General features: G+C 34.8%; 3 protein-coding genes and 4 non-coding genes across 7 annotated transcripts; 6 read left to right on the top strand and 1 right to left on the bottom strand.

The window, feature by feature from the left end:
- Nucleotides 1–1,427: 1,427 nt before the first annotated feature.
- On the top strand, nucleotides 1,428–4,821 carry LOC131611894 (uncharacterized). Its single transcript, XM_058883729.1, has 7 exons — nucleotides 1,428–1,621; nucleotides 1,746–1,961; nucleotides 2,233–2,299; nucleotides 3,254–3,585; nucleotides 3,702–3,843; nucleotides 4,024–4,149; nucleotides 4,242–4,821. The coding sequence occupies exons 1-7, from the start codon at nucleotides 1,600–1,602 to the stop codon at nucleotides 4,624–4,626; spliced, it is 1,290 nt and encodes a 429-aa protein (XP_058739712.1). The 5' UTR covers nucleotides 1,428–1,599; the 3' UTR covers nucleotides 4,627–4,821.
- A 5,982-nt stretch (nucleotides 4,822–10,803) lies between these two features.
- On the top strand, nucleotides 10,804–12,193 carry LOC131611893 (DNA-directed RNA polymerases II, IV and V subunit 12). Its single transcript, XM_058883728.1, has 2 exons — nucleotides 10,804–10,938; nucleotides 11,841–12,193. The coding sequence occupies exon 2, from the start codon at nucleotides 11,843–11,845 to the stop codon at nucleotides 11,996–11,998; it is 156 nt and encodes a 51-aa protein (XP_058739711.1). The 5' UTR covers nucleotides 10,804–10,938; nucleotides 11,841–11,842; the 3' UTR covers nucleotides 11,999–12,193.
- Nucleotides 11,007–11,098, top strand: LOC131615435 (small nucleolar RNA snoR26). The gene has a single exon (XR_009287847.1). It is a non-coding gene; the product is annotated as a small nucleolar RNA snoR26 (small nucleolar RNA).
- On the top strand, nucleotides 11,160–11,248 carry LOC131615436 (small nucleolar RNA snoR27). The gene has a single exon (XR_009287848.1). It is a non-coding gene; the product is annotated as a small nucleolar RNA snoR27 (small nucleolar RNA).
- Nucleotides 11,343–11,443, top strand: LOC131615415 (small nucleolar RNA R32/R81/Z41). The gene has a single exon (XR_009287828.1). It is a non-coding gene; the product is annotated as a small nucleolar RNA R32/R81/Z41 (small nucleolar RNA).
- Nucleotides 11,619–11,718, top strand: LOC131615416 (small nucleolar RNA R32/R81/Z41). The gene has a single exon (XR_009287829.1). It is a non-coding gene; the product is annotated as a small nucleolar RNA R32/R81/Z41 (small nucleolar RNA).
- A 2,536-nt stretch (nucleotides 12,194–14,729) lies between the features above and the next one.
- LOC131611892 (L-type lectin-domain containing receptor kinase VIII.2-like) lies at nucleotides 14,730–16,259 on the bottom strand. The gene has a single exon (XM_058883726.1). It carries the CDS (start codon nucleotides 16,043–16,045, stop codon nucleotides 14,945–14,947), a length of 1,101 nt encoding a protein of 366 aa, XP_058739709.1. The 5' UTR covers nucleotides 16,046–16,259; the 3' UTR covers nucleotides 14,730–14,944.
- Between the last annotated feature and the right edge of the window lie 2,069 nt (nucleotides 16,260–18,328).

Below are 18,328 nucleotides of genomic sequence, written 5' to 3'. Positions count from 1 at the left end.
TTTAGACATGCATGATTAAGGTCGGTATAATCGACACACATTCTCCATTTTCTTGGGGTATTTTTAACTAAAACTACGTTAGATAGTCATTCAATATACTTCGCTGATGAAATAAACTTTCCCACAATTTTCTTAGTAGCCTCGACCTTTTCAATAGATTGTTTTCTACGTCACTAGGATACGTACATGGATCTATCACCCATGTTCAACTGATGACAAACCACTTATGGATCAATGTCGTTCATCTCGTGCCGAGAGATAGCAAAGAGATCGACATTTTCTTGGAGACATTCGGTTAGCATGAACCTTACCTTAGAGGAAAGCCCATACCCGTTCTTGAGTGACCTAGCCGGATTATTTCCTAGTTGCATGAATTTGAATTCTCCGTCTAAGGTAGGTATGATTTCGCCCTTGCGCGTGTCGAGATCGAGCTTGTCAGAATTCTTTGACGTCAAAGTCAAAATATCTTCTTGGATTCTTCTCTTGATTCTTTTTGCTTCTTATAAATACGTGTTTATAGTGGTTAGTGCTCCTCTTTCGTCCTGATAAGATATCTTCACATGTATTGTGGAAGCAATCGTGTCAAGCTTTGCTAAAAAGGATCTCGCTATAATGGCTTTAAAGACACTTTTACACTCTATCACGAGGAACGAAAGAGTCATCATTCTCATCCTTGTCCTTTCTCCGACTAATAGTGTCAGATCTATTGCTCCACATGGATGAGTGATTGAATCATTGAAGGCTAGCATATCTTCTTGCGAAGGTTATTGTGAATGTAGATGTTAAGCGAGTTATAGATGCAATCATGCGCAAATATAATAATGACTATTCTGATCTAGCCTTAATCTGTAAAATTCGTTTGTTAATGGCCAAGCATGATGTTGTTATTCTAGAACATACGTTTTGGGAAGCTAATAGTATCATAGATGAGTTTGTTAAGGCTGCGAGAGTGTTGAAGAATGGTTACCAGATTTTTGAAAAAACTCATGAGTATTCATAATCTTCTTCAAAAGGACTCTTTTAGTTTTTCTACTCCAGAGTAGTAGTTGTGTAGTTTTTTTTTCTTCTGTTTTTGAACATCAGCCTCTTGCTCATTAAAAAAATTAAATTGAAATTATTTTCACAATTAACTATATTTTTATTAAAGTGAATTATTAAAAATTGAATGGTTGTATACGTAATTTTTTTTCTCTTTTCTCATATCAAAAGAGAATAAAAATAATGCATTGACGGTGTAAAATACCATCATTCAACCATGTCAGAAACTAACTTTAAAATATTATAATAACTTAACCGAATATATGAGATATATGAGGGTGATGATTGGTTAATTGTATAAAATTACTGTACATTGTCTGTTTTTTTGTGTTATCAAAACAGCAAAAGTTATGCTCTTGGATTTTCCCATTTTTATTGTGAATATCATGCCGTGTATTAAGAGCGTGGACCATTTACAACGCTCATATCAATCTCATAGCGACTCATCTAATTTCTAAAATCCACAATTCAACTTTCTTAATGGCGAAGTTAAATTAATACCATTTTATATAATGCACATTTGTCCATAATTTGGTCTCTGCCTTAGCTATCTTAACCATCATGGAGCAACCTCTTCTATCGGGTACAATTTCAATTCTTCCCCATCACAATTTTTTCCCATAAATTTTCAATTTTTATCATTGATCTTGAAATTCTATCATGATTTTGATTCTGGGTATTTTTTGTTTTTTGTTTTGTTTGATTAGAACAAAGAAGTGAATTGGGTGAGAATCAGAGTGAAAAATGGAGCTCGTATCAGTATGTGGGTCGATCAGGCTCTGCAATTCCCACTGCTTCGTTGGCTGGAACTGATGTGAGTGTTGATGAAATTCGATCTGCTGCTGCGGTTTCTTCTGCTGCAGGTTACTATCCTCCTTCTCTTCATGGGGCTTTGGTTGGATCACCTGAGCCTGATCCTGCAGGTTGGTTCTCTTGTTGTTTATGATTCGTTTTGTCTCTCTTTTCAATTTTGATGATTGGTTTTGGCCTATTGAGTTGATATATTCAATACAAAGTGTGATATGTGATTCATAGCGCTGAATTTATGCTTGATTAGGTAGAATTTGTTTTGTTTTTCTTTGGTAATTATGAGGGAAATAGAGGGTTACTAGCTTTTCTTGTTGAAGTTTCTTTTTCGCAGAAGGGTTTTTGCCTATGTATAAACCTTGGTGTTAATTATGTTACTTGTTGCAGTGCAAGCTCTTGTTTATCAAGGCGGATATGGAGGAGATTATGGAGGAACCAGGCCTGAATCCCGGAGGTATAACTACTTCAACTGTGTTTATGAATGATGGGTTTCACATAGCTTGTTGTTACTTGTTATATTGAAACTAAGCTATGCATTATGATATCTAATTTTTATGGTTTTATTTACTAAAAGAGGTATTAGTTGTGGTTTTATTATACAATGATTTAGACCATATTATTGCTGAAGCTAGGAGCTGGAAATAAAATGTCTCTTTATATAGTTTTGCAATGTTGTCATCGATCGATACGTCTATTTTGTCATGTTCTTCCTTTCACTTTTATATTCCTTACTTGGTGGGTTTTGTTTGTCTCTCTCCCAATATAGTTACTAGAGTGTATAACATCGAGTTTGAAGTTTAAACATTGAACTGTGTGTGTGTGAATGAGAAGAAGATAATATTTAAGGCGGAAAGAACAGGCTCAATCACATTCAATAGTATAGAGAAAGATTAGGCTGTTATGCATTACAGAAGCTACATAGTAGATCAAAACCGGTGTTATCAAATATATGCCATGGCGGCGCTATGGTGAATATACATTGTAGCTTTTGTACTCGCCGTAATGTGCCGCCATAATCCGCTATAACACCGTCGCAAAGCAGCTAGTATGGCAGGATTTTGGCTCTCCGCCATCCGCCATCGACAACACTGATCAAGATATAATCTAACTGCTTAATATCTGAAGTGTTGGCAATTTGCATTGTGCTGAGAAACATTTAGCTACTCTTCACTTTGTAGTAAGTAATAAACTACTAATCATGTTTGATTTCATTGAAGTATTACCAGATTGTCTTGTTTCCAATAATAGGTCTTGAAATTAGATTATTATTTTCAACTTTCAAGGCTTGTTCTAGTAAGAATAAAGTGATGCTTTTCAATAAAGCCCTTTATGATTAAAAGTTTTTGAGTTGAATATTTCAGCATTATATTGATAAATAATCTTTGTCAAATGAATATTCCACTTATAGGGAAACCTTGGATGAAGTAGAGATACGAGAGTTGCTGATTGATCACGTTGGTCATCGTTGCTGTTGGGGTAGTCGTCCTGCTCGAACATGGAAGATTCATGCAGTGGAAGACTGTAACGTTTATGTTGGAACTCTCGATACCTTTATCGAAGAAAGAGAGATCATAAAAGAGACAGAGCCATTCCTTGGTGGCAGTATTGATGGTAAGGATAATGGACCGGCACTTAGTATTTGGGAATTGGATCTAAGATCTCAGTTCCCTGTTCTATTTGTACCTCACAAAGAAGTCCGTGAAAAGATTCCCCATTCTGAAACTATTGAGAAATGCTCAGGTAAATTGTGGATTTATGATCTCATAGTTTCATAAATCACAATTCGATGTATATACACTGCAATTTACTTAATTTTTCTTTTTACCTTCCCATAAAAACTTGGAAACTATTTTCAGGTTGTGCCGGACGAGGAGGGATAGTCTGTGGTACATGCAATGCCGACCAAGAACCAGGACATTATAAAGAAAATCAGATGAGTCAGTGTTCTAGTTGTTATGGAAGGGGTTTGATTGCTCATAGAGATGGTTCTGACTCAATGTAAGCTAATTTGTTTGCTTAAATGTAGTGTGTAAATTAGGTAAAGCTATTGTACATATGGCTCCTATTGAATGATTGTTAGGAACTCAAGCTGAGGTCAAATGTCTATGCTGCACTGCCTTGTGTGAAGATGGAAGTTTACACTCATAATTGACTTATTCAATTTACACGTTTTTGCAGATGTGTGAAATGTGATGGTAAAGGGAAGCTTCCTTGTGCAACCTGTGGATCTCGTGGATTACTTAAATGTGAAACGTGTAATGGAAGTGGTTCTCTTTTAGCACGCAGTGTAGCCATTATTAAGTGGTATGTTAATCCCCTCACGTCTAACCTTCTTTTAAGAAGTTCCTAGTCCTACAGTTTCAGGTTGTTATTCTCAATATCGACTTCTTTTACAGGAAGACACTTTCAACTCGGAAAGTAAATGCAACTAGAGGAGCAGCATCGGTACCGGATGAGGTTTTCCATAGATCCCAAGGAGTTCAATTATGCAACACACAGGCTTACCAATGCACTCCTGCATTTTTTGCTGATTCTTTTTTTCTCAACAAGTTCTCCTCTGAAGTCATTGCTGAGAGAGCTCAAGTGCCTACCACTGCAAGGGTCATTTGCGAGAGACATACAATCTCGGTTGTTCCGGTAACTCGTGTCACCATGTCTCATCGCCGGCGATCCTTCAGTTTCTATATTGTAGGATATAACAGGGACGTTTACTTAAAGGATTATTACCCCTCTAGATATTGTTGGGGTCTGTGCCCTTGTTTGGAATGGTTGAAGTTGTAAGATCGTATAAGGTTCTATCTACATATGTTTGCATTTTCTCTTTTGGTTTGTTTTGAATAATAACAGAAGCATGTTTTCCTGGTTTGAGGGGTTTGTAGATTACCTTCGTTGTGTTATCCATAAATTTGTAAGAACCACCGGCATGTATTATATATATTTATGAACTAAAACTAAATTCAAGTGAGTCCAGTGAAACCGGTGAATATTTTGGATCTTGTTCTTATGTTGGTCTTTTAATTATTCATGGCTTGTTTGGATCGCATAATACTTTCTGTAACTTCTGTTCTTTCAGTTTTTCTTTGGCTTATTTGGATTACTTTACTGCTAAGGTACCTAGCTAAGAGTTGTAAGAGAAGCATAAACTTTTTGCAAGGATAATGTAACCACTAAGCAACATCTAGCACACCTCACAATCGTGGGGAATCGAGGAGATTGCTCGCGTATCTAGAATTCTAAGTTGTGGAGTCTTTCAAGTAGACTATGTCAAAGGAAATAGTAGGTCACTTTGGATAGATTGTGCAGGAGTGAATGGGAGGAAGAGGAGAAAATATATTGGCCTTCGAATTTTGAATCTCCACACCTAGGCCCAAGCATTTAGAGCCTAGTAAACCAACCAAAACATCTGCTTGCACTTTACATACTTCTGTGAAGAAAACCTGCATTCAACTCGTTCCAAGAAAAATGTTGTTTATGCCATAAGAAAACATCATGAACAATAGAACATGCACCAAAAACTCTTGCATGGAAATTTTAGACTTTTGACTAGCTGAACATTTGACCGCTAGGTGTTTGTGTGGCATTGTTGATATTTTCGATGAATAAGTTTGGGGTTGCAACATGTATGATATAACTCCCGAATAACCACATGTTTGTGTGGCATTGCTGATATTTTCGATGAATAAGTTTGGGGTTGCAACATGCATGATATAACTCCCGAATAACCTCATATTTTAAAGCATGTAAAATTTTATAAGATATAAAGGTCATGGTATCTCATGGGTGGCGGGAGCAACATCAGTACCAAAGCTTCAAGACAACAAGAGAGGCAGACGTCACACCTCCGTCCAAAACCTCGAGGCATTAGATATATGGGTCACCTCTCTTATAAATTCAACATTTTACTCATTCATATTCGATGTGGGACTTAACCACTTATCCTATAACACAACAATCTCTCCCACAAGTGTGAGTCTCCCGCATCCTATTATAAGATCCAACATGAGATCCAGCTCCCGCTCCACCACCAAACTGGACAAGGGATCTGATACCACTTGTTAGAGAATCTAAGGGAGGCGGGAGCAACAACGGTACGAATGCTCCAGGACCAAAAGAGAGTGAGATGCCAAATCTCCACCAAAAACTTTAAGGCATCAAGTATCCCATATTCTATAACAAGCTTCAACACATGATTCAGCTCCCACTCCCCCACCACGCCGAATCAAAGCTCTGATACCACTTATTGAAGAGTCTAGGGGAGGCGGGAACAACAACAATAAGACTAATGTTCCAAGACCATAAGAGATGGGACGTTACATCTCTATCCAAAACCTTAAGGCATCAGTTATATGAGTCATCTCTCTTATAAATCTCATGTTTACCCATTCATAGGCGATATGAGACTTAGCCCTTCACACATGAACCCAACACTACCTTGTTCAAAAGTCTCGGGAATTCGGAAGTGATAAAGAGATCAATGATCTAGAGACAATACAACCTTGCTCGTGAGGGCTTGATTTGGTGACTATTTATCCCATGTTAGTATTCATTCTTACATCAGGGAGATGGTTTTCCAAACTTCGTTCCAAAATTGTTAAGGGATATCTCAGTTCCACTTTCCCTTTTAAAATTCCTAGATCCATAGGATTACCCCTAATTAAGGCTAGTTAGTGACAATAAGATTTAACTTGGCTATTAAGCTTAGAATTAGCATCCTATCATACTAGAGATTTGTCTTGGTCGTCTTCAAGAGCTCTAGTCTCCCTTTTCAGAGTGGTAGATCCATATCATACAATGACTTAGGGCTAGTTTATAATATTAACATTCAACTTGACTATCAAGCTTAAAATTCACATCATGTCATGCTAGAGCATTGTATTGGTCATCTTGAAGAGTGTTGTATTTAATGTGAAAACAACAAGCTTAATGGCTTGTCTTCGTTGGCCGATACCCAGAGGCTTAGAATTGAAAGCCTATCATTTTAGATCTTTCTTTGAATAACATTAAACTCTTAGTAAATAAAATATAAAGATGAGCACAATTACGCTATACATGTGGCATCGTTCAAGACTCATCTAACAAACATCCACCTGATTCCTTTATTCCTTATTACCCTTCATATTGTGCTCCTAGGAAATTTATTGAGTTGCATTGTCGCCTATTATCCTTGGTTGAACTAGATCACCCTATATGTTCCCAAACTTGTACCGACTACTAATATTCACACTTCAAAGTTCAGAAATCTCCTTTAAAATGGTGATATGTTTTCCTCAAGCCTACCATTTTCAACTGAAGTCATTGTTGATCCCAATCCCTTAATTTTTCCTTAACCTCTTCTATTATAGAACCTCTTATTTAACACCTTGAAATCGAATCTTAATTTAACATGTCGAGCCAACATGCCCTTCAACACTAAGGATGGACTAGTCATTGAGGACTTTATGAAAAGGACATAGTAGGTCAATAGTTAAAATCCCTCTTTAGTGATGTTGAAAGCTTCTAATGACCATTTCTTTATATTCCTTGGGTACCATGATGGGAGTTAGGTTAGGCCAATAAGAAAGGGCCTCAAACATCTTGACCTTAGTTGAGAAGAAGTTATTTTCATCTTCCATAACTTCCATCTCATATCCCACCTAGAACATGATTTATTGATTAAATGTTAAGGATACACAGTCACTGGTATTTATACAATCTTTGCCTAAGATAAAAGAGTATAAAGGTTTTCCCTCTATCTTAAATAAGGAAAAAATTTACCTCCTTTAGGCCTACTATGACGTTGGCCATAAGTACCTTGTATTGGTCAAAAAGTTACATGTGTGTGTATTCCTCCTGCAAGGGTAGGGGGACTTAGAGGCCTTAGTAGGTGTATAATAATTTAAAATGGTTAGGGCTTTCCCACGACAACGAGAAGCCTTATACGGTTGTTTTTTATGGTGGTTTAATGGTCCTGCACATGTGAGGTGAGAGTCCCGGTTAACGGACAACATGCTTAGGTGTATCCTTGTGGGGGTATAATCATATGAGATATGATCTTTGATAAGTGCAATGCTTTAGGGTGTAATATGTATATGACTTAAGATTTGTCCCCTTTCCCCATGAGAGGAGATGTATTTATAAAGGCCACTAGGACTTAGGGTTCTCTTGAGAAGGGTCACCGTCCACTCAGTCAATGATGGACTATTAAATCCCTATTTCCTAGGAAGTCGTGTGTCAGCTATTGACCCTGACTTCTCTTTGTCCGAGAAATTTCTTATCCCATATTTCCCATGACTGGGTGATAGGAAAGATATAGGGCGAGGCAATACCTCCCTTTGGGAGACATTCTAGCATCGCCTCTTGTGGGGCGGTTTAAAGGGCATCGCCTTAGGCGAGGCCCTTTACAATTATAACACTACATACCTCAAATGTGTTAGACATTATGCCCACGAAGTTAGCCATCTTCATTTTGGTTGTGATAATTCCTTCATGTTTTTCCATAATTTCATCTATGATGAAAGTGTTCTCACGTTTTGGATGACATCTTCGTCCATGAAGACCTATTGGAGTAACTTGCCATTAATCAAAGCCTTGATAAATAAAAACTTCACATGCATGACCATCTCTAAAGTGAGCTTCTCAATACCATACCCTTGGTCTCCTTAGTTTCAGCTAAGGCATCTTGCTCAATGTTTTCAACAAATACACCCCATATTCAACTACCTTAACCGAGCATCAATATCTCAAAACTCAAGAGTGGTTAGTTCCACAACTTGTAATTTATCCATGATGTTATCGTCATCTTCACTAAGCTATATGCCTAAGAGGGAGTCTTCACCATTCTCTAAATAATCGACCAATTAGAGGTCATGTGGGCTTGATAAGCCAACTAATGCTATCACATTTTTACAAACAACTTCGTCTTTAAGGGAGAAAAAATAATGTTCCTTATATATCAATTTTGGGTCTACGAGGCTCTAGATATAATACTTCCTTGGATACTTTATGGGCACCATCATGTGTTGTTTGCAAACCCTAATTTTCCTCATCTAGAGTAGAGGATTAGGCCTTGCCAAGAACACCAAGTGATTAATTGGGTTTAGGAAAATTGAATGCCCTATCTAGCCATAAATCATGCAATATTTTCTATATAAATCAACTCATTTATTGCCTAGCTACATGAGATGTATTTGACATGACCTTATCATTTATTACCCATTGTTATTTAGGAATTTGTATGTCGAATATTTAATCATCCTTTAAGACATCAATTCATCATTTTTTACAGTGATTTATGTTTCTTCCTGAGTCGAGGGTATATTTAAAGACTCGATAACACACTTGTTTATGAGTTGAAGATATATTTATTCACATAATAACTTTATGACCCATGAAAAATATACTAGCTCCATTACCTATCAATGTAGGCTAAATGGGCATATGATCAAAAAATTAATATATCACCATGACCCTAGGAAAATGACGTCAAATAGAGAAACCATTCCACTAGCTATGGACCCAATGAGTGTTATATGACCCCCGGAATTAGCGTGGACATGTTCTAGGAAAAAATATGATCCAAGTTAATGATCGAGGGGGGGGGGGGGGGGGTCGTTATATAACATAATGAATTACATCCTAAGAATTGTCCATCTACATAACCATCATGGATAGTAAGATTCAAGGCCCTCAGAAACAATCCTTATATAAAAGGCAAGAGAAACGTCAAACCAAGGTACATACACATTTTGCATAAAAAATTCTTCTTCCCACCAATAGAAACTAACTTGGATCCCATAGTGCTTGCTAGTACCATCCTAGCTCATGGTTCAAGATCATGCTTGGAACCCACCATCTCTTCTATGAAATCACATAAAACTAACTAGCTTCACGCTCTTGTGAGGGAATCCTTTTGAAAAGGATCAATCTCTAAAGAAGTAAATCATTCCCCGTGGTAATCCAAACTACCCTTGTTTTTATCTTTGGATAAATGCTCATCCTTGAGTTTTTGTAAGACCATTTCCTGCTCTAGTTTTCGAACGGTTGTTTGAACTTGCTATGTAGTGTTAGGGTAGGAACATCAATTTGATGTGAGTAATAGGGATTGTTGCGCCTTACAAGGGTCATCATTACATTAAAAAATAGGAAACCAGTTGTTATAACCCTTTCTCGGTCTATGGATGACTAGATACACTCGATTTCTCTAACAATCACTTAGATATCATGGGTTTAGACAAGCGATAAACTACTTATTTATTAAGAATATCGTTATAAATAACTTAAATTGATATTTCCTTTCTTTACTTTATGATACTCACTTAAAGTTTTCTCTTATTTCTTGAACAACCAGATCTTCTATAGGCATCCCGTCCTTTTATATATTTTTTTACTAAAATAAATACACCATTTTCCAATAATGCCTTCTTTAGATTCTCACAACTATGACCATATTTACAAAGGTGATGATTCAATGGACTCATCAACCTCGCCCATATCTTCGGCTATGCGTCTCTCGTTTAAGAGATATTTGTTTACTCTGATGTTTGATCTCTCATTTAAGAGATACTTGTTTACTCTGACATTTGATCTTGATCGAGGATCATTTCACATTGAACCCTTTATCTTGAATATTAGTGATGACATGTTATATTTAACTCATTCCTAAACCCCTTTTAAACACTACATATTGTCGATGTTCAATAGTCAGATTTTCATTAAGTGGAGGTCCAACGACTTCAAACATTTTTTCCTTTTTACCTATAGTAATAACAGATTATTTTAATCAGTAGAGAATTGAGATATTTAGAAATAATGTCTTAATTAAGTTGTCAAAATATATTCTGATTCTCTTACTTAATTCCTTTTATCTTCAAAATTAAATACAAAATAAAAGGAATTAAGAAAGTTGGGCTCATCTTATCCAGCAAAAAAGAGTTGGGCTGGGCTAATCGGGCAAAACCGAATATAAATATGAGGGTCCAAATAGCATCTAGGGTTTTACACGGTTCTATAAATACCAAAAATTCACCATTGTTCCACACTCAGCTGATAATCGAAAACACCGTTTCCTCCATCCGCCTGCCCAATCAATCTCCAATTCGAAGTTCCAGATCCAAGGTATAAACCTATTATCCTTATTTCAATCTTCTCAATCTTTGAATGATAAAGTTTCGTATTCACTCTTTCGAGCATCAATGATGAGCAACCATAATTCGTTATCCTTGCACTTTGATTGTTTGTGAAGAAACTTATGGGGAATTATTACTCTGAGACGCTCTTATTAATCACTCATTCTAAAGTTGTTAAATTTTTTTAATTATTTGTTATTTTGTTCGATTAATGGATCTATGATGTTATTATAAACTGCGTTATCTATCTGAAACCTCACTAGAGGATCTGAGGAAGAAGTATTATGCTGAGATCCAATTTCATATATAATTAGGGTTTTATTAGGGTTTAATATTAGGGTTTATCATCGATTTTATGGAAATTGGTATTTGTTTATAATTAGTAGTAGAGGAAGATGAAGATGATGAGAAGAATAATTAAAAAAATCTGATCATCAAATTTTATGTTTGATATGATCGAATAAAATTATCGCTACGTTCTTTCTGATTCATCTTCTATTGTTTATGAGAGTTCTACTCTTTTTTTCTTCCTGAAGTATTGTATGAATTGTTATTATATAAGCTGTAGAAATTAATGTTTTGCTTCATTGAAATCAACATTAGGGTTTAACTTTAATTTTTTTGAAGCTGTTATTTGTTCATTTGTTAATAATAATCACAACTAGTGGAAGATGAAGCTGATGAAAACAATAATTAAAATTGTCTGATCATCAAATATTAAGTTTGATATGATCGAATTAATTATCGCTATGTTCTTTCTGATTCATCTTCCATTGTTTATTCATCTGCTAGAATATTGCTCTGTTTTTTTTTTTAAAATTTATTTGGAAGTGTTTTTTCAATTGTTATTATATTGATTTTGTAGTAACTTTTTGAATTTTTGGGAATCAGATATGGATCCTATGCCTGAGCCAGTGAGTTACCTATGCGGTGATTGTGGAATCGAGAATACTCTGAAGACAGGTGATGTTATTCAGTGCCGTGACTGTGGTTACAGAATCCTTTACAAGAAGCGCACCAGACGTATTGTGCAGTATGAGGCTCGTTAAGGAACTTCTTTGTTTCATGTTATTAACTAATATGGTGTGTACAAACTGTTATTAACACTTTTTAGTGATGGGTTAGCCTCACTTTTTTCACTGTTGTTCCTTCTTATCAAGGCTATCGTGGACCATATACTTAAAATTGTATAATGAACTTGGGATCATTGCTTTGCAATTTTAATCTTTGTTTGTTTGATTTTATTTTAAATTTTTTCATTCCAGAATAACCTCTTATAATGTAAGTGGATTTGGAAGTTATAATGAATTACAACTATAAAACCAAAATGCTCGAAATGTAGATTAGTAGACTTGACAGAACTCTAATGTTTATCTCTGCCCAATTGCAGTATAAGTTCTTTGAACAGAGAGTTCTGAGTGAATATGTAGAGTTGTAATAGTGACATGTTTTTTTATTCTGAATTGGCTTAAACTCTCTTATACCACCAAGAAAGAATCATGACTTTTTATCCGGTCAATCTTTACAATACACATGAACAAAATGGAAATAACTGAAAAACGAAATTATGACTTTTTATCTGGTCGATCACATATGAACAAATTGGAAATAGCTGAAAAACGAGTGTTGGCATATGGCAATTGTTTCATATTCATTCATACCCTACTAGGGTTTAGGGTTTAGTCCTGATGGCAACTCAATAAGTAGTCAGTCATATTATTCAGATCTCACTATAACAAGGGTAATTCTATTTCTTTTTGGTCTATATTGCCAAGGGTACTTCTATTTCTTTTTGGGCTTCAAAACTTATTTTTACCTAAAGATATAAGGGACTTGAAATACATTATGGATTTTAAAGTTCGTCTCTCAATAGCAAGGTTCTAAGTAACAAGATTTGAGGTGCTCACTTTGTGATTAAAGGATGACATGGCCCAATAATCTACTCTCAATGTTAACCTAGTGAACTAGTGTGCCTAAAAATCAATAATCTAGCATTCCGGAACAGTCGAAGTTTTGAGCTATATGGAGCATATTCAAATTACATAAGTGTCATTACTTATCTCATAGTCAATTATAATATTAAAGTTGTATTTATCCATTAACAATCTCAAAGACCACTTTAGTAAGAATAACAATTGTATGAGGTGTGTACAAGTTTAATTACGATAAATAATAGATCACTCCCAAGTATGACCAAAACACCACACTACCAAATCACAACCAATAACAAATAAGTTACATCACATGCTGCTCCGGTGATCCACCTCATATGTTAACACTAACATATATTAAAGTTTATGGTTTGATTGAATCGTCGTATCAAAAGCCCTTTAAACAATTGTGGTGGTTAGATAGAGCATATCTCGTTGACGTTCATGTCATTGACAACACAATTGTATGTCAAATATATCCACTCACTTATAAAGGGAGGACTGTTAGTATGCCAAATACGAGTAAGAGTTTCACACTAGATGAAATAGTGGATTTGAACACCATATATGTGGAGATGATTTATATATTTGATATCTTAAAAGAATTAGATAAATATGTGATGTTCAATTTACTTGTGTGATTGCGCTTTAAATTATGTGGTTGCTCTAAATTTAGTGTAATGATCAACAAATTCCTCCTAACCTAACAAATACTTGGTGCTTTCCGGGTAGTCTCCCAAATTGGTAAGACTTCTGAAAGAGATATATGAAGCTTGAAAGTAAGATTTATCACAACTTCATAATTTAGCATTTCATAATTTAGCATTCTGATCTGTATTTTTATCCAAGTCTCTCAAGACTTTAAATCTGTAATTGTTATTTGTATTAGTTTACGACTTCTCGGTACGTCCCTTATATTTGAAACTTTTATTAGCTTTAGAAACTTGTCTTCAATTTAACATTTATATCTAGAATTATTGTGGGTTGATAAACTTCTATTCTTCATAGGATTTAAGTTGTTGAATGTGATTCATGTTACTTTCTTGAACAGATGCAATGAAAAGTGAATTAAAATCAACTTTACACAATCAATTCTATCAAGATCCAAACAACACTAAACTTAACTCTACTCCATGAATTAGCAGCTTAAGTAAAGATAGTACCAGAGACAAGAACATACATCACTTCCACATAACTCTTCCAAGTAGCATTTGAAAAATTTAACCCCCAAAATCAGAACCAGAAGTAAAAGTTAAAAGATTAAACACTCTTGTTTAGCAATGAATGATGTGTGATAATTCTCTATTGAGTTTATAAGAAAAATGACTCGTACCCCTAATGCCTCAAGGTTTTGAGTGAATATGTAGTGTCAAGATCTCTTGGATCCTGAACGTTTAATCCATTGACACTCCTAACGCTTTGTTCTCCGAACTCCACAACACCTCGTTCAAATAAGTTTAAGTTAAGCAATAAAGCCAACAAAGAAAAACACCTAAAAAACCAGAAAAAAGGAAATACCTAAATGATCAGATAATATAGGTGAGCAACATATAGCTTCCCAAGCAATAATGATCAAAATAAATTTCCACCACCTACAAGACTATATCATGCAAAGTCACATGACTAGTTTATTACTATTTCAGAAAACAATCACAGAACATACACATTTTAGAGAGGCTATTTAATAACAATATGCCAAACTGTTATAAATGCTAGACAAAGGAAAACTTCAATAATTAAAACTAACATAAACAAAGCTCAAGGTTTTTTTCAAGCATTTTAAGGTTACATTATAAGAATGCAATGTAATCTGTAGAGAACAAATGCTTGATAAATCATGAATAAACTCGGCGAGCCAACATCATAATATACATTGATAACATAGAAATTTGCCATGTAACAGTTAATGCAGAGGGGATCTCAATCTTAATTTTCTCAAAAATAGACAATAACATCAGAAAAAGTAACTTAATTAGTTCTTAACCGAACTACAATACAGCATAACCTGAATACAAGGAACACCGATTTACAACACATGAGTCCAACAAGTTTCAACCGGTAGATCTACTCCTTAGAATCTTTAAGGGGTTTATCTACAACAATGTTCACTTTCTTGTACTCGTAATCTACCGGCTGAATAACAAACTCCTCTGGAACCACCGGACGTCTATTACCAAACATCGTCCACAAATAAAGTCCCGTGAATGCAGCCAATGATCCACATCCAACACCAAATATCATTGCAGCAAGAATTCTCAAAAGACAATCACTCTTTGGTTTCATGTCCGGTTCTGGAGGATGATCATACGCGTCATGAGCAGTAAAGACCATATCGCGGAGCGGTTTAGAATGCATCCAACGTTGATAATGCCTTACATTAAAGCTCCATGAGTAGAGAAAACACGCTTGAGAAGTTTTCCCTTTCATAGAACTAAATCCCACAAACATCTCTTCAGTCTTCCACAAATTCGTGAAATCAATCGGTTGCCATAGCAACGGATTCACCGGCTTCGAATGACCATATTGACTCAACCTAACTTCCAAACACCTCGAACCGGCTTGGTAATCAATCCAAGCATGCAACTTTCCACCATTTCTCATAACCTTATTAACAGAAGAAACACTGATTTTCTTAACAGAAACAGAACTACCAACATTAATAGCCACACTACAACTAGCAGAAGAATTGTCTTTATCCTTTCCAATTCCAACATCTCTTGAAGCAATAAACTCAACAGCAACAACTTTAGATTCCTTTTCCTTCAACCCAAAACCAAAACCAGATGAACTATTATCAAAAAACTCACCTTGAAACCCACTTGGCACCATAACAAAAGCCAAACCATTCCCATCACCCAAAGACATTGAAAACGAAAAGTAAGTTGAAAATGAAACCAATGTCTTAGGTTCACCACCAACATCAACAAGCTTAACACCCTTCTTGTACACAACTTTCCCATTTCCAGAATTCCCATACCCAGATAGTAAAACTCCAGAACCTCCGTTAACAACCTTTGCATTACCATATAGTCCTACACCAGACTCAAAAACCGGATCTTTTCCAAAATCTGTGAAGGAAAAAGATGAAACAGCATCATCAAAAGCTTGAGTTTTGAGGAACAAGATGAGGAAGGTAAAAGCAGTGGAATGGTGGAATGTTGACATGATTGAAGTGAGTTTGAGGTTAATTTTGGTGGGTATGTGTCTAGATTTCCATTAGCATGAAAAGGTGAAATGTTGATTTTCTAGGGTTTGTGACTGAGAGAGAATGAAGAAAACTGAGGAAGAGAGTTAAGAATATTGGGAAAAAAGTTGTTGGGGCTGGAGGTTGTGAAAATTAAATACGTTTTAACTGTTTTTGGTGCATCTCTCTGCATTATGCACTTTACTTTCACTTTCTTCAGTGCTAGACAGTGATGGAATGCAATAAAATAGTGTACTATAAAAATAATAATATACTACTATAATAAATTTTATAATTAAAGAAAGAATTTAATTGGAATACACTGACGGCGTAAAGAAGATTTACACCGTCAGTAAATCACAACCGTTAATCTATTGGAAGTGTTTGACTTTTATTTTAATTTTTTAAAAAATAATATAATTGAGTGGTTGTGATGCATTGATAGTGTAAAAAGTTTTACAGTGACAATGCATAGTAATTAAACTCGAAAAATAAAAAAACTATTTAGTTGATACTGTGATTGAGAGTACTATTTCCCTTTTCAAGTACTCCCTTCGACTTTAATTATAAACAATTTTTTTTTAGATTCATCTTGTATTTGATCTTTTATTTAGACTAATATATTTATTATTTAATAAATTTAGTGAATTTTTGCTTATAATTATGTCCGGAGTAAATAGTATATCTTTTGCTCATTTTGAGGTTTTTTTTTATTGCATATTTATTTGATATTTATCATGGTAACTAATGGTAGGTATTGTATTTGTTGATTGGAAAAAGAAATTGCTCTGATAAATGTTTGAGTGCGGTAATAAATAATGTTTGAGTTTGCGTTGACAATAAATGTTTATAATGTTTGAGTTTGCGTTGACAATAAATGTCTGAGTGGTTTGATTTTATAAAGTTGTTATTTGGTTCCAAATTAATTTTTTTTATGTGTTTTATTGATGTTGAGTAAAATTGATTTTTATTTAGATTTAGTTATAACTTAAAGTTAGTGTTATAACATATCTCTAAAGCTACCTGCATAAAGTTTTAGGTAGTGTTTGCATTTTTTTTATGGATGAAAAAAAAAAGAAGAAATGGAGTAACAGGAAAATTAAGTTTTTAAGAATTAAATTTTTATAGAGTGTGTTAAACATATATTAATTAAAGGAAAAAGATTGAAAAATTCTTAATTCTTGAATAATTCTTGAATAAGTAAGACTCTCAATTTAGCATGTTAATCAGCATTAGCATTTTCTTTGCGTCACGTGTAAACAAGGACAAACTCATATTCTTTATGAATAATAGATTGAATATAATTCACCAAAGACACATAAGAATGAGTAGAAGGCATAACCTCTTGAATATATTTCATAGTTGTTTGAAAGTCAGACTCGCAAATCACATTTTTGAAACCATAATTTCAAGAAATATCAAGACCATGAGAAATGACTTGAAGCTCGACATTAATATTAGACGTGAAACCACGACTTCCTATAAAATATGTGATCCAACATCTAGAAGAGTTTCTCAAAAGACAACTAAAGTCGGATGGCTGGATTACCAATGAAACTACCATCTATATTGACCTTTATCACATTCTTTGGGGAAGGGTGCCAAAACATAAGTCTAGGGGCTGATACTTATTAGAACCGCCAAAAGCATGGGTGGAGTGTAAAAGAGTATGTATTTGGCTAATAATATTCCAGAGAGTTGCAATTGTCTTTGAAGGATTTTTCGTTATGAGATTTCCAAATCCTCCAACAACAAATGAGAAATAAAGGGTCATGATTGACGACCACATTAATTTTCATTTAATTATATAATATCATCCTCATAAAAATGAATGTGAGATGGAAAATTGAAATTGTTCCAAACTTGCATGGCCGTAGGGAAACCTTTAAGAGTGTGTAATATGATTTTATTAGATGCACCACATCTATAACAAGAGACATCTATTGACATGCGATGAGTGACGTGTATGTAGTTGGTAGATAACTTTCCATGCATGATGACTCAAACAAAAGGACGATTATTTTTAGGTAACTAGAGGTTCCAAATCTAAGACCAAGTCATTGTCTGAATATGAGATGGATTAGGCTCCAAAGTTAACCAAGAATAAGTTGATTTGGTAGAAAAAATACTTGATACTGAAGGTTCCCAAATAAAATTATCATATGAGTCGTCATTAGTAAAGACACTAGTCATCTCCGTTTTAATGTCTTAAGGAAGATGGGTGGAGATGATGTCAAAATTTCAAGTACCATAATTGAAAACAT

This window comes from Vicia villosa, linkage group LG6 (assembly GCF_029867415.1).
Source record: "Vicia villosa cultivar HV-30 ecotype Madison, WI linkage group LG6, Vvil1.0, whole genome shotgun sequence".
Taxonomy (NCBI): domain Eukaryota; kingdom Viridiplantae; phylum Streptophyta; class Magnoliopsida; order Fabales; family Fabaceae; genus Vicia; species Vicia villosa.
The sequence above is the reverse complement of the archived record's forward strand: the minus strand, read 5'-3'. Positions and strand labels throughout refer to the sequence as shown.

Bases quoted from the DNA above. Each gene is read 5' to 3' on its own strand.
- LOC131611894 (XM_058883729.1), top strand. From the start codon at position 1,600: ATGGAGCAACCTCTTCTATCGG. The intron at 2,300-3,253 runs GTATAACTACTT...TTCCACTTATAG, and splicing joins ACCAGGCCTGAATCCCGGAG to GGAAACCTTGGATGAAGTAG. The intron at 3,844-4,023 runs GTAAGCTAATTT...ACGTTTTTGCAG, and splicing joins AGAGATGGTTCTGACTCAAT to ATGTGTGAAATGTGATGGTA.
- LOC131611892 (XM_058883726.1), bottom strand. From the start codon at position 16,045: ATGTCAACATTCCACCATTCCACTGCTTTTACCTTCCTCATCTTGTTC.
- LOC131611893 (XM_058883728.1), top strand. From the start codon at position 11,843: ATGGATCCTATGCCTGAGCCAGTGAGTTACCTATGCGGTGATTGTGGA.